The 15,561-nt window shown below is 43.8% G+C and overlaps 1 protein-coding gene across 1 annotated transcript in view; it reads right to left on the reverse strand.

The window, feature by feature from the left end:
• HS2ST1 (heparan sulfate 2-O-sulfotransferase 1) overlaps window positions 1–15,561 on the reverse strand; it is a 357,064-nt gene that overhangs the window by 11,475 nt on the left and 330,028 nt on the right. The window contains exons 5-6 of the mRNA XM_086953973.1: window positions 9,620–9,717; window positions 6,008–6,165 (exon numbers count right to left, since the gene is read on the reverse strand). Coding sequence (XP_086810099.1) covers window positions 6,008–6,165; window positions 9,620–9,717 — 256 coding nt within the window. The remainder of the gene's footprint in view (window positions 1–6,007; window positions 6,166–9,619; window positions 9,718–15,561) is intronic.

Consider the following 15,561-nt stretch of genomic DNA (forward strand, 5'->3'; position numbering starts at 1 on the left):
TAGCTTTGTATTAGGACTGCATTGGATCACCTAGAAGTGCTCATTAATACCACCAGAACTTACAAGAGCTAGCTGACCTAATAACTGGCCAGGAGGTACATCACAAATACCCATATGTTGGATTTTAATCGTGTGGTCTCATCTTATCGTATATCTTTTTATATAAACGTATACTTTTTTTTATATGAAACTCGTGTGGAGTCACCATTGGGTCACTGGGAGTGTGGTTGCAAATACTTTACACATTTTCCTTGAAGATAAGCTTGGCTGCTCGTGCCAAGCTACCAAGGGGGTGAGCAGGAGTTATCTGAGAAGGTGTTCTTCCTTTCCCTGAAGTGGAAACGAGGGTGCCTACTTGGCTTAAGGTACCTACATCGGCCAACTAGGGATCCCGGTTCTAACATGCAACTGTTCTGAAATTACTGCCTGCAGTACACCTTTGTTTTGCCTTTTGTAGGTGACTGAGGATGTTGTAAAAATTGAGGGTTTGTTTATAGTATGGAGATGCAAAACTGAGCGCAAACAAAGGCCCAGTCTTAACCCCTTCCATGCTCATGACGAGCTCAGCTCGTCATGAGGTAGCCTGGAGCTGTGCTCATGACGAGCTGAGCTCGTCATGACACCAGCAAAATGGCAATTCCCAGCACAGGAGGGGAATTGCCTTAGCAGCCATAGTGTTAAGTGTAACAGAAGATGGCCTTCTGTCCATTCTGTCTGAAAGATCAATCAGTCCTCCTTAAATTGTTTGCTTCTGATCCTGCTACGGTGAACTGCATTGTTCCTCAGGGTTTCTCTGTGAGCCATAACCTCTTTAATCTCTAAATGTCACCTCTTGCAACATTATCTGATTATAAAGCTTTGAGATCATCTCCTACTAATCAGACCATATGCAGCTCATAATTGCCACCTTAGAAAACCTCATTGATACATGAAAAAACTTTTAATCTTGCATAACGCATAATGCAGAGTGCATACTGCCTAAATAACATTGATTAAATGTCAGCTATGTAATTTGGCCATTACACCTCCTGTTCGGCACAAGGCTGATGGTTCAAGAAGCTGGGAGACATCCCACAGCCCACCAAACAGGCCACAAATCTTGCCTTCATCCTGGACACCAATCTGTTAACCAAATCACAACTGTGGCGACTTTCTGATCCAGTATTCGCAAACTTTTTCATAAAGTATTTGCTTGGTTGTCCCATAAATTAGGGACTCGAGCCTTAGTAGCCAGCTGTCTGGATTACATCAATGATGGCTGTGTATGTATTACTGATCCACCTCATCAGGACACTTCAAAGTACTCTCCTTCGTAGATCCTTTTAGTCTAGGGCGTGTCTTTCGGGGTAGGGGATGTCTGTTCGGGATGTGATACCCCCCAAATACATGCATTCTTGGCTTGATAGTTGGTTCTGGGGTCCAGTAGTAGAGTCTGCTATGTCTGTGTTGAGTTTTCTCGTTTTGCACCAAGAATAAAAGAGAAAGAGTGACTGTTGATGTAAAACAGAAAAGAGTGAGAGAACTTAGGGGTTGAATTACAAAATGTGAAATCAGATAACCATTAGTAAATACCAGCTTCCCTGATTGTTCAAATTGTGTGATCTAAAGCAAGCATTTTATTTCACAGAGGCTCATTTTTCTTTATTATCATGCAAGGGAGCACTTTTAAATATTTGAGTTCAGGATGTGCATTGTGCAATTGAACTATAATGTTGCTTTATCTATAATAAGAATCTAGGAAACGTTTAGGATTTACATGATTACTGACTTGCCTCTTAGTTCCCTAATGGCATTGTCGTTGAGGGAAATCCATTCATGTTTTCTGCCTACGCAGAGATATATTCTGATGTACTAAAGTGAAACCCTTCCACATGTTAAAGAAATAAACTTTTTCGAATTTTGAAAAAGGACTGCAAATTATTTTTGTTGCACGAGATACATGATGAATGTTTCCATGGCTTGACTCGTGCATGGACTTTTACAGCCAATTCAGAACCTTGGCTCACTCTATTAATTTGCTGGTGTTCCCACCTCCATTTGCAACTTATTCTGAGTGCATGGGGACATCAGTCACTTGATATAAAAAAAAGTAAAAAGCAAGGACTGAAAACATGAAACGCTGCTTACATGCACCATTTGACAACTCTACCCTCAAGGCTTCTCATAGCAGAGATGAAGAAGAGTGTGTGCAGTAAAAATACATTTTAAAAAGTGACCCTAGGGCAGAGGCTTCAGGCTGTTGTGGTATAATTGACTGTAGTCATGAGTTCCCAGGGAGAACCACTAGGCTCAGGTAGGATGGGTAGGGACTTCGGTTCAGAGAAGGTTTTTTGGGTGAGACACCCCCAAAGGCATCTTGGATTAGAATTTGGGACCAAAGTTGGGTTTGTTACGTCTGTGTCGGTTTTTCACATCATTCTTATTTAGCTTGAAGATTTTGACGTGTATTTTTTGTTTAGCAAAAACGTACATTTATATAGTGACTGGTATGGAAGTGAACTTTGGGGCTTTGCCCTAGTGGACGCCCTTACAACCACTGAAAATAACTTTTTAAAACGGGTCCTGTGTCTACCAAAAAGTACTGCTAACTTCTCCACTCATGAGGAACTGGGCATACCACACTTAGGGGACAAGCTTGCTGTAAATCCTCTGCTTTGTTGGCTAAAATGCTGGCTGAAGGACGAGATACCATTAACCCATAACATCCTTCTTGAAGCACTCACCTGGGAAGGGAAATTCAAGATACCCTGGCTAAAATACATCAGAAACTGCCTTCAAGATCTGGGCAGGCTGAATCTCTTTTTAACACCTCAGCATGTATCCAAGCACGATGTAACATATGTAAAGGACACTTTCCTGTTGAACCGACAGCTTGCTAGGGAAGAAATTGAACTGAAGAAGGGTAGTGTAATGAGACATATTTTAACCAAAACATGTATACAAATTGAACCATACCTATCCTGGCCCATTTCCAGATATGAGCACTTCTTGCTGAGCAGATTTCGTTTTGGTTTATTTCACCTGATGCTAGCCGTACCGAGTGGAGCCCACAGAGGGCAAGTGTTGCCAACTGGCGGCTGCGACAACAAGTCTCCGCAAGACCTGGCACACTTTTTATTCATATGCTCATATTATGCGACACCGCGGAAAATGTTTTTAAAACCTCTGCTTAAGAAACTGAACTTTGTGCAAATAATGCCAGCACTACTATATCTCCAAATGCTGCACTGTGATAGCACTTTCTTTACATGCAACTTTTTAAAAACAGCCCTGAAATTCATAAAAAGCATGGAAGGCTAACTCCCAGCCGAACTATATTACCCCCGTAAATATGTCTCTGACAAATAGTATACTTACATTTGACCGTGATACCATATATTCTCCCGTGATTATCTGTTTCTGTTGTATTGACTTTTTTAAATATGACTTGTATATATATGTATTTTATTGCACTTTTATGACTATTTCACACAGTTGAATAAAGAACTTTGAATTTGAATTTTAGTGACTGGTTTACCAAAAACTGGTAAATCTTCATCCATTAGAAGATTACTTCTATAAGTGAAAATTTACTACTTTTTGGAGTTCACAAACATTGCCAGTAGTAGGCTTAGAAAGCTGTGCTTGCCTCAGGATTTCCGGCATAGTCCTGGCAATCAAACACCCAAAAGGTGATGGAATGAATGCCTGCAAATTGTTTAACCAGTGGCAATTGCTTGGAGTAGCATTTCAATCCAGTGTGTTTCACCCACTGTGCCACTTAAGACAGAGGCCTACATAATGCAATTCAGTACTAACCCTGTTCCTCATGTCCACCCCAACCTTGGTCATCTCACCCCTCCACCCTTCAGCCCACTGTTTTTTTTTATTCTGGAAATTTGAGATCCACCCCCCCCCCCCCCCTTCCCTCGAATATCGCTGACTAGGTTATGCCCCAACTTACACTGGCTGTCTATCCAGATAAGAACATTAGGCAATCGCCTATGTCATACCCACGTAGCACTTCAGGAAGGCCTCGGTAATTAACAAACAGTCTTCTTTCACCTGCCTTCTCAACTCTTTCTTTCTTCCTCTCAGAAGCTGGCTGTGTTTTTGGTTTTTTTAACGGTATTTGTAGAACGCATGGCTACTCGGAGGAGTGTCCCGGCACTAAATATTTCTTTACACACCAAAACTGGACAGGTTACTTCATTTGCTAAATAGCCAGGTTTTTTATTTCTTCCTGAAAATTGAAAGTTCCAAGGTGAGCATAAGTGCCAGCTTTAGCACCAAGAAAAGAGAAAGATCTTCCTTGATTCGGACCTGGTGGATTTTAGGGATAGTGGCGAGGTGACCAGAGGAAGACTGTAATGTCCTGGGAGGGGTACAGATAGACAGCCTCCTCCTAAGATACACAGTTCCATTTCCACGCAGTGCTTTATGCACTAGGACCAGTGCTTTGAATTGGATCCTCTTTTTCACAGGTAGCCAGTGAAGAGCATGTAGGTGTGAGTTTCCAGGGGGGTGATTGAGAACGAGTCTGGCAGACGCATTTTGAACCACTTGCAATTCGGCTCAAGAAGTATTCCAGCAGGCAGAAATATAAATCATTTCCATAATTGAGTCTGGAAGTGATCAGGGCCTGGACCACTGTTTTCCTGGTATTAATTGAAAGGAGCGGTAGAAATGTTTTCAGGGTGCGTAGCGGACTAAAACAGGTGCCCACCAGAGCCTGAATCTGGGGTTTCATGGACAGAGCACTGTCAATTTTAATTCCCATGTTTTTACATGCTCTAAAGAGTGGCCATGGGGGAACATCCAGGGGCAACCACGATCTCCCGACTTCTGAATGTGAAGTACCGAAGAAGACAATCTCCGATTTGTCTGGGTTCTCTCTATACGACTAAAGTACGAGGTTGGTGTTTCTCCCACTAGCAGCAAATACCTGGAACAAACTCCCACTCTCATTATGCAAGACCAGCTGTCTTCGCCTGATCTGGACACATCTGAAGATCTGGTTATTCTACCTCAGTTACAGCTCTAAAGGTCTTCCAGGCCAAAGAGCATTCCCTTTCTGCCCTAGAATGAGCATGCAAGTTGTAAAGTTTATTAACATAACTTAATATAAAAGAACACATTTTCTGTTATTAAACATTTTTGTACTATTTTTTAAATTCTTGTTAGTGTACAGTAACCTCAGTCTCAGACACTGATTTGGGCCTGTGTTGACCATTTACATTTGAGCTCATGGCAATGTGCATTATGCTGTTGGGATAAAAGTATTTCTGGGACTACAGAGACACTGTACTGCACCAGACATTGTGCAGAAGCCACAAATCACAAAATAAACTCGAATTACAGATGTTATTGAGACTTATCAGCATTACTCACTCCTCCTCACATAAAGCACCAAGAACAAATTTCACAGGACTCAGAGAGCAGCTACAACCCAAGGTAAAGTAACAGGAAGAGAAGCTACAAAAAAGGGTGTTTTGCAGTAATGCTCTGCGGCCACTGATCAGGTTAATCATACTGGCTTCTATTTTTATTGAACCAGCCCTACATGTGTCTTATGCTATCAGTAGCGGCTCCTCGAGGGAGTGCTGCGGGGCGGTGAGACGGAGTGGGGGAGGGGCTGGGTGGGGGGTAGTAAACTCCGACATATGGCCGAACGGAGTTAAGTAACTAAATAAATAAATAAATAAAACGAATTACATTGCGTGCGCTGAAACACATCGGCGTTGCAGGGGGCGCGATGTAATTTGTTTTATTTATTTATTTAGTTACTTAACTCCTTTTGGCCGTATGCTGGAGTTTACTACCCCCTACCCTGCCCCTGCATCGCCCCACCACACTCCCTTGAAGAGCCGCTACTGTGTGCTCTTAAAGGAAGGGGTGCAAGTGACGTCACTCAGTATCACACAGGACTGAAAAGGATGGACAAAAGAGGCAATGATTGCTGAATGAGACATTTGATAATAATTAATACATCTCGAATGCAATGGACATAAATGAAAATGAATCTTACCGGAGCGGTAGAGTTCAGTAGCACCCCTAAAGAAACGGGGCAAAGCGGCTTCTAAAAGCATGACAAAATCTTCCAGCTCTTCCGTGACGCCGACAAGAAAGTACTCATTTACTAAGTTGTATTTGGCTTGTTCCAGCGCCCATCTACTGCCCACATTCCTGAAAAAAACAGGACAATCCCACAAAGATTGAGTACATTTACATTGCACCCAGGTACAGTCTTAAAAAAACATCGCTGTGCGAGGGAGAAGGTTTCAGAGCTTCACCAAAATGCATTCTTCGCAAAAAGCACCTGCGATGCATTCTGGATAAACACCAAAGCTTGCTATCACAATGCTTTCAGTGTAGTTTAGCTTTTCAAGAGGGCGAGAAACATTTATAAACCTAGAGCAGTGGTTCTTAGCATGTGGTGCGGGGGACCCCAGGCATCCGCCAAGCCTACTCAGGGGGTGTAAAAGTGCTGCGAAAATTAAATCATTTTTAAAGATTAATAAAATAAAGAAGCAACATGTACAACTTAAAATGTTAAAACATTCTGCAAATGTTAAAGAATTTGAAATTGGAGGCACAAAATTAAATGAGTATCCTCAGATTGATTAGCAGGAGCAGTGCAAGCGCATCCTACAGAACTTAGTTTAGTTGAGTAAATGTGCCTGGAAAATACTGGTACATATGGATTTGGTGCAGTAATCAAGAAAATCGGCATGTTATGCCCCATTTGTTAGCCAAAACTTGTTATAGGCTGTAATTAACACTGAAAATAAAATCTTAACACCTCGGTGTCAAATATTATCGTGTGTGATAATTATCACAAATGGCCCTCGTAATGAGGACCTCAGACTATTTGCAAAAACTTCAATGAGATGCTACTTAGCATATATTGTGGAACATGTGGCATTCAGCGATGAGGATAATCTATTGCTCTCCTCCTGGACATTTCTGCAGCTCGTCTCTACATCAGGCTAGGTATGGGATGGAAGCATTTGTTATTAACTAAGGAGAGTAAGGACCTGCAGGGGGCCATCATAAGGAACACCACTAATCAATATTCATGACAGACAGTTCAGTTCAGTTTATGTCTATTTTGTCCATGCGCGGCAAGTTACAGATGCCATTTGCCGACACTTTGAGCTGAGGGAGGGTTCACATGGAGAACACCGCTGTGACTGAGCAGGTGGGGAGGAAATCTTAGCTCTCTCACTACCTCCAGTCAGCCACATAGTTATCCGCTGGCTGCCAGCAGAACAGTTGGGTGGGTAGGGTGGAATACCTTTCTGAAGAAGTGTCCATCTTTCTTCTTGGGGTAGGATCCCTCTGCGACAGAAAGGAACTTCTGCGACGTGCCTGCCCCTACGTGATGGTGCAGGGAGAATGGCAACAATAAAGAAAGAGCGTAGAGGGCCAGAGGAGTGCAACTTGTCTGCGCTCACCGTGGCGGACACTCCCCGATGGGACTGAGGCTGGCAGAATGTTGCTGCTTTCATTAGAGTTTGGGCTTTGTGGAGTGCTATGTGTGCGCCTGGCCTCATCCATCCTCTCCTTCGGTGTAATCTCTGAGTTAATAGACTCTTCTCATAGCAGACACTGGTCATATCCTGTAAAGGCCTCCCATTCCTGCGGTGATAACCTCACTAACTTGGTGGTCACCACTGATTAGCTCCACTTCTACAGTTGGCCTGTTCACTATTCAACCTTGGAATATCTGCCTCCTGGGCTGTTTTCATCTCTCACTGACAGATCTTCCTTTCCGTTCACCAAGTCATTTACAACCATTCAAACTCTTCTTTCCACCCTGGTAGCCTTTCCCAATCCAAGCTTAATCTCACCTATGGCCTTTACATTACTGCATTAGCCATTTTCTCTCCCAGGTGGTCTCGCTCTCTCTCCCCCATAAAGTCTACACATTGTGGCCTTTGTTTAATGGCTTTTTGCCCCCTTAAAGGTTTTGCTATCTCCCCTCCTCTGGTGACATCTATTCTCCCTTGCTACTACTCCGGCATCTCTTGCTATCCCTGGTCGCATTCCAGAGCTGGACTTAGCCTTCAGTCGGACACGGAGAGCCGGGCCTGATACTCACTCACACGCTACGGTCTGCTTATTTTCATAAGCATCAACTGCTTCACTTCTTTCTACCACCCGCAGTATGGCAGTACTCAGATTTATTAACCAACAAAGTATTTAGGTGTGGGATTGCAAGTGACTTCTCCCTCTGTGTCAGCAGATGATCGAAGCTGGCGCCGAAACATGGAAGTAGCATTCTGGCCACTTCCTGCTGCTGTTGCCACCAACAGTAGGTCCATCAATGCTTGCTGCATTAAAGAGCTCACATTAAAGAAAGAGTTAAGGGGAAAGAAAGGACCTCCACGGAGTCTCAAAATGCTATGGTGTTGTTAAACTTGATAAGCACCCTCAGAGCACTAGCTGCAACCTAGTATATTGAGATCAGCCTGTTGGCCAGACCGGTTGTGGCACCTTGAATGCTACCTGGATGATGGTATATGTGCACTGAACAAGTGAGAGCCACGCTAATGGCACAATAAGCTCTGAGGAATTGTCGGATCCTTCGGAATATACTAGCAAAAACCGATCACATTGAAAATCGTGATGACACTAGAAGAACTCAGTCCTGTCTGTCCTGTTCTATAGAAAAGAAGTACGTCCCTCATCCAACCTTTACCTCATCGTGTGTTCTAGATGCAGTGGGGACCAACACTGCCATAATGAGGATGTGGCCTAACTGATAGACTGGTTGACCCCGAAGCTGGGGAACCAGGTTCGAGTCTCGGCAGTGATGCTTCATCATTCTGTGATTCTGGGCAAGTGAGAAAAGGTTGCCCACAGCAACTCACCTGAGACATGGGGCCATCACAATAATCAAAAAGGAGAAATAAAGTTACCTCAAGTGCAAGAATGTGATTTGCACCATCAATATCTGTATATTGTGTCCAAAAGTTTTGGACAGGCAGGAAGGGAACAGTTAAGTGATTTTTACACCTCAAAATCAGGGCACAACCTAATGAACAAGGGAAGTACAGAATGCAAAATAGTCGACTGGGCCCTCTAGTGGGGGTCACCTTCAAACAGGTGAAGTTTTAAGAAATGTTCGTTAAAAAGGCAGAACATGCAGCTATGGGGCAGCTAGCAAGTCCTAAAATGGGACAGAAAAGTCCCCCCTCTGCTATGAATAGTGTCAATGGCCACTGGGTAATAGTAACTATCCTTTTCTTAAACCGAAATTGTGGAACAGCAAACATTCAGCACAGGAGGCATAATTCAAAATGTTTAAATACATTAATCATCATCTCTAAGCACCTTAGACAAAATCTGGAACATTTGCAGCTTGATTTTAATGGACCCACAGCACTGCAAGCATGACCTACAGCATGAGTAATAAATGCCATTTAAAATGCACAGCTCACTGGAACAAGCGAACAAATCCTTTAAGTGCTCGGAGGAGATAACATGAAAAGGCAGAAATCACTTAGCTGCGTGCTGCGATACGAGGCCCGGCATTCTTTCTTAATGTCTCACGCGGCAGGACACATTTAGACTTGTTAAACACAGGTCGTGGCGACAACAGCCTCGATGGCAAGATAAGCGCCGAGTTTCCTACCAGCACTCGGAGCTGTGGCCGCAGAAGAAGGGGATCTGAAGCCAGAGCTTCTCCGGGGCGCAGTCGGAGCCGCCAGCTGCCACGCACTCGTCAAAGGTCTGGAAGGAAGACAAAGGCACTCTGTGAGGTACCAGCGGCAAACATCGCAATGCCATCAGCTGCTCAAGGGCGGGCCCCGGGAGCTGCCAAGTTAGGAATACAAGTTGGCACAGAGGCCCGCAGCAGATTGGCACCAATTCTTCCGCCATTCACACGTGCCCATATCTCATCACGCCTGCAAGCAATCGTCTATCGGGCATACGTTCAACGCACAGCAATATACATTCAACCCCGGGCGCCTCCTGAAGCTGATAAGCTTTCGAGGGCGTCCTATACTACGCAAATGGCGGCCTGTTACATTTAGAAGCACACAACAAAATAGAATAAATTACAAAAAACAGTGTCTTTGGCTGCCTTAAATTGTCATTTGCAGCGCAAGGCTTGCCTAAGACAACTTCACGGGCACACTCAATACAGGAATAAAGAAGCAGCCAAGGTTAAAGATAGTTGCAAGAGAAAACATAACATGAAAAAGTAAACAACGTATCAGCAGCTATAAAACACTTTATTGCATGTCAGCCCATCCAAGATCCCTGCTGCAGTAATGTGAGAGCCCATGTACCTTCCAAATAGCAGTCCTTAATATGCAACAGAACGGTTACTCACCGGCAGTCTTCATTACACCACACCACACCACACCCCACTCTTCCACACTTATATCCTCAAGATGTGAGGACATCAGCAGTGAGAGCCATCACCTTCATCAAAGGCTGTGCCCGCACTACAGCCAGAAAGTGATATTGTATTGTAGTGTCATTGCATTTATATAGCGCTTACTACCCCTGGAGAAGCTGAGGGTCTACCTAGAATGTCGATGCCTGCCTACTTGGACAGAAGAAGGAAAGGATGTGACTGACCCTGCCGGAGGACATATTGTCCAGAAGACGAAGCCCCGTTGTGTTCCCGTCAAATGGTGCACCCAGAAGAAGGCCCCAGCCATCTGGAGTGTAACCAGTGCTGTACAATTCATAAGGCCATGCAATCTCCCTATTCGAACCATACAGCAAACTGCCTGAAGCAAACTTTCAAGTCAAACAGAGGGTTGGTCAGCGCCCCTGAATATACTGTGCAACTGGTCCTGCTGCTGCTGGTCAAGCGGTCGGGAAGCACTGAGATGCAAATGCCAAGGAAAAAGTTCACGTTGGCAAGTTTGCCACACTGCTCATCCACATGGCCCCCGCATGGCCACCAACCAAAGTCCTAATACTTTCTAGGACGCCACAGAGGCCAATCTAAGTGTACCCACAAGACGTTCTACAGCTGTGTCCCCTGTGAAAAAGGAAACATGAGGCCTCAAAATAAAAAGCTGAGACTGTATCTTTTACTCTAAAGACCAGTCTGCCATACAGATAGCACATTACTAGCATTAACTCTTTTTGCTTGAGTATGTACAAACTGACATATGGGCTAATGACACATGGTGAACAAACACCTGTGCCTCACACTGCCTATGCACTAATATCCCATTTACTAACTACAGGCCTGGGAGTGCCCCTGAGGTGAGAGACTCAGGAATATCAAACTGTGTACTGAGCCCCAATATTGGGAGTAGGAATTCATTTTGCAATGACATTAAAGTACTTCTCTTTCATTAAGACAAGGACTAGGCTGGATAGTGGATTATTGTGTGTGTTGGTTGATAGTGGAGTTCAAAGTCTTTGCAACACACACTATCTCCGGAGAAGCCGGACTGCTCGACCTCTCTACCCTGAGAGTCAAGTGCGAAAGGAGCTTTTATCTGCCTTGTAATTTCATTCCCCCTCACCTGGAAAAAAGAAAATGTATACAATATCCGGAAAAGAAGAGGGGAAAAGTCCATCTGACAGAAAGACAGACGGGCTAGCGATACGGAAGGGCACCGAGATCCCCAATATATCAAGTAGGTTCAATAACCACCCAAAAAACAATGAATCATTTTGGATCTGCAAAGAGACCTGTTCCAGGGGTTCGAAAGGGGGTAATAGCTGATTAACCTGAAGGACTAGATGAAAATTAAGCCACCAAGGTATAAAGCCACATAAACTGTATGCTGGACCAAAAGGAACGGAAAGCTCTAATGACTGATAATTGAGGCAGACAAATGCAAAGAGCAATTTTTATGTTGGGAGATCTATATATATATAAAGTTGCGAAAAGGTCAAAATATGGAGATACTGACAGAGGGTAATCTAGAAAACCAACACTGGCCATAAAGAATACTCCAAAAAAGATAGAAATACGTGAACCATGCTGATCAACCAGGGCTTTGTAGATGCCAGGGATGTACAGCGCCAACCGCAACCACAAAGAAGCAATTGCCCCTTTGTCTAGAAACTCAAAATGTTTGCACCATATCAATTTACATATCCTCTAGTAACTTTATCCAAGCGTTATTAGCCTTTGGAGGGGCTTCTCTGATTTGGTCCTGTACTTTGTGTCCACCAGAATTCTGCCAAGGGAATTGGTATGGAATACAGGAGTTTTCATCGATGTGCTGATTTTATTCATTCTCACTTCCAATTGTTTATGTGCTTTTTTTGTAAGACATTTGGATGTTACATAAAGTGCTTTCTATTGATTTTCGGTGCTCGATGGTTGTTTCAATGCCATTGTTATGTTCTGAAATGATTACATCAACTCTTATGTTGTACTTCCCAAGAAGTATATATTCCACCTACATCAATTCCTAGCTTTAAGGGCTGCCAGAGTATTACTGGGGCTTCCCACTCATGTTTCCATCGCTCTCCATCTAAAGAAATGACATTGGCTCCCAGTACAGCATTGTCTGATCTTCACATTTCTATATTTATGTTTCAGGGCCTTTTACGAAGAAGAACCTGTATTAACAGAATCAATGACTCGCCCTCGTACCCAGCACGAACCCTTCAGATGATTTAATATTATCAGCTGCTCGCCTTGTCCATCAGAGAGCAGATGGAGATGCTTTTCCTATCTGGCATTTAATATAAGTAGCTTTCTCTCACTCCACCTTCTCTTGGAAGTTAATCATCAGAAGTTTCATATAGGCCTCACAATTTGACTTTTCTCTTAGCTAAACATGTTATCATCTTACTTAGTACCGGGACACACTTCTTGGGCAACTGTTCAAGTCCTACAAGTAGATTGTCATTGATTCATCTCGAATAAATAATGGAAACGTATCTATCTGTTCACCCATTTTACAGAATCAGACTAAACCCTTTGTGTTCAGGATTGAACATGATGGAAAGCTTAGTGTTTTCCAAAGAATGCTCAGCTATATTCTGAGTGGCAAAATATTTTTATTGTGTGAAAGGAAATTAGGTACCTCTGACACTTTGCAGTATGGGCCTTCCAATTCCTGAACCACAGATTTCTTTGAGTTGTGACAGCGCACCACGGACAAAACAACTTCTTTGATGCGGTTACGTGAAGTGTCCAAAATGAACAACCTACAAACCATTGGTCACACGCTTTCAGGTGGACACTATCTAACCGCACATTCCTAACCTCTGACCTACCCTAAGCACTACAATAGATCTGGAACTATCCCAGCTATTTCTCCCCAGCGCTAATGGGTGCTGTAATTGTACAGCATTGCACTGCCTCCAGAATGGACAGCATGGAACACATAGGCACCACACCGGCACACTGACATCAGTTTTTTTTGCTCCTGCAGGGCAACCGTGACAGACTGTAAACATGATAATGTGTCAAAGCTACCTCAGGATCCTTTTAACATATGAAAAGTCCACTTGCAGCACAGGAGAAGGGAAGGCAGTGAGGAAACTTTAATTACCTAATAATATCCACTAGAAAGAGTGCACAAAGGTAAGGAACTTGCTCTTCTGATGCATACTTCCAACCGTAGATTATAAGTATCCATCACATTTTGAGGCATCCTTACCTTTCAATTGGACACCAAAGAAGGACCTCCCAAAAGGTGGAGGATCTGAGGAGTGAACTTTAAATCATGAACTAAATAGACAAACTAGCCTTCTCTGCAGACTTGAAAGCCGAGACAGTAATACCTATTGAAGACGCTTATGTTGTCGTTTCGTGCACTGGAATGCCCACAGCCAGTACTGTAGGGATGGCCTTTGCTCTGTGGGAATCAGCCTGAAGATGCGGAGGAGACTCCTCCTGGGGCAGGGCAGTACACCTCTTTATGCAGAGGGTGGTCTATCTGGACAAGTTCTGCTTCCAAAGTCCCTTCCATTCTTAGCACTGGTAAAACCAACAAAAAGCTGGTCGTCCACCTGGTGCTCCTTAGTCTGGTAGATGTAGAAACTAAGCAGTTCTCTTGGGTTCTACCAGGTGAAGTCTCTCCTCCTTAGAGGAATCAAGAGAGAAAAAAGAAGGAAGCATTATGGACTCTTCCACAGGATGACACCATTTTCATTAAAAGGAAAGCAGGAGTCCTTAGCACCAATTTTTCCAGGACGAAGGTGGAATATAGCAGTTGCACTGACAGCACCTGCAGCTCACCGACAACACGCAGAAGCAACCGTAAGAAAAACATTCTTAATGGTTAACCGACTCAGAGCACAGCTGTACATATGTTCAGAAGATGTGGAAATCAAAAATGAGAGAGCCAAGTGAAGATCCCGCTAGGTCATAATTAAGGGCTCAGGAGGGAACATCTGAGTAAATCCTTTAAAGAAACGCACCAGCACAGAAAATTTAAACAAACATTAGTCAGGAAACGTAAAAAGGACAAAGGGACCAACTAATATCCTTTATCAGTGCCCACAGAAAAACCTTGCAATGCTAGCCACAAAACAAAAGGTACATCAGATAACTTGGCCTGAAGCGAGTCGACCCAACAGTACCCAGGCCAGGCTGCAAATTTAGCCAATCAACCAGAGTAAATTAATGCAGCAGGCCGCCATCTAGCTGCCAAGATAATGTCTTCTACTTCCTCAGGCAAGTCAAACTCCCTCAGGTGATTACGCTGAACCGCCACACATGGTGGTGGAGGTTTGAGTGCAGAACCATGTCCTTCTCAGAGAACAGATGGTCCACTTAAAGAGGAAGATGGAGTGGTGGGTACATGCTCAGACGTAGTAAGCTGGAATAACAACTCATCTGGCCCAATCATGGTTATCCAAATGACCCGAGCCTGGTCCTTCAAGCTCTCCTTAAAAATTCATGGCAGCAGGAATGGCAGTGGTGGAAAGGCATACAGTAGGCCTTAGCCCTCCCAGTGATACTGGAGGTGTGTAAGAAATTGGCTCTGCCTATTTAAATCCCCATTTTTAGGACTCGCGTCCTGCATTGCACTGCGAAGCAGCGCAAGGCATTTTGTAATGAAAAACGGGGTATTAGCACTGACCTAGGACTCGCACACGCTCGTGCGATTCCTTTTGTGCTACCCCATTGGCCTTTGCATGCGTCTTTTTATAAAAGACTGCACGCAATAGGCCAAAGGCGGGCACGTTGCTCCGCCCACGGCCTATTGGTGTCTATTACGTGCTTGGTGTATAATAGACACCATTAGGCCGTCACGTGGTTTCGATCATAGAAACACATGGCTTGCAGTGGCGCGCGCTCATGCTTCTTTTTTTTTTTTTAAGTAAGAGGCATGCACGAAACGCTGTAGAAATGCAAATACAATTATTTTAAATTGTATTTGTTAAAAGGATTGGTGACATGATGAATTCCACGCAGCCTAAATATAGGCTACCCTTCGAAAATAAATTTGTACGTCCAGTTTGTAGGCACCTGTGCTGAAAGTAAACAGCTCGTAAAAAATACACACACAGATACTGCAGTAAAAACAGAAGAAAGACTCGAGTGTCTGCGTCTCTTTGGTGTACTAATTCACCCTGGGGAGAAACACCTCCATGAATGGAGGTAGATTGGTCGCGTGGTCGCCAAAGCAC

This window comes from Lissotriton vulgaris, chromosome 1_1 (genome assembly GCF_964263255.1).
Source record: "Lissotriton vulgaris chromosome 1_1, aLisVul1.2, whole genome shotgun sequence".
Lineage (NCBI taxonomy): Eukaryota > Metazoa > Chordata > Amphibia > Caudata > Salamandridae > Lissotriton > Lissotriton vulgaris.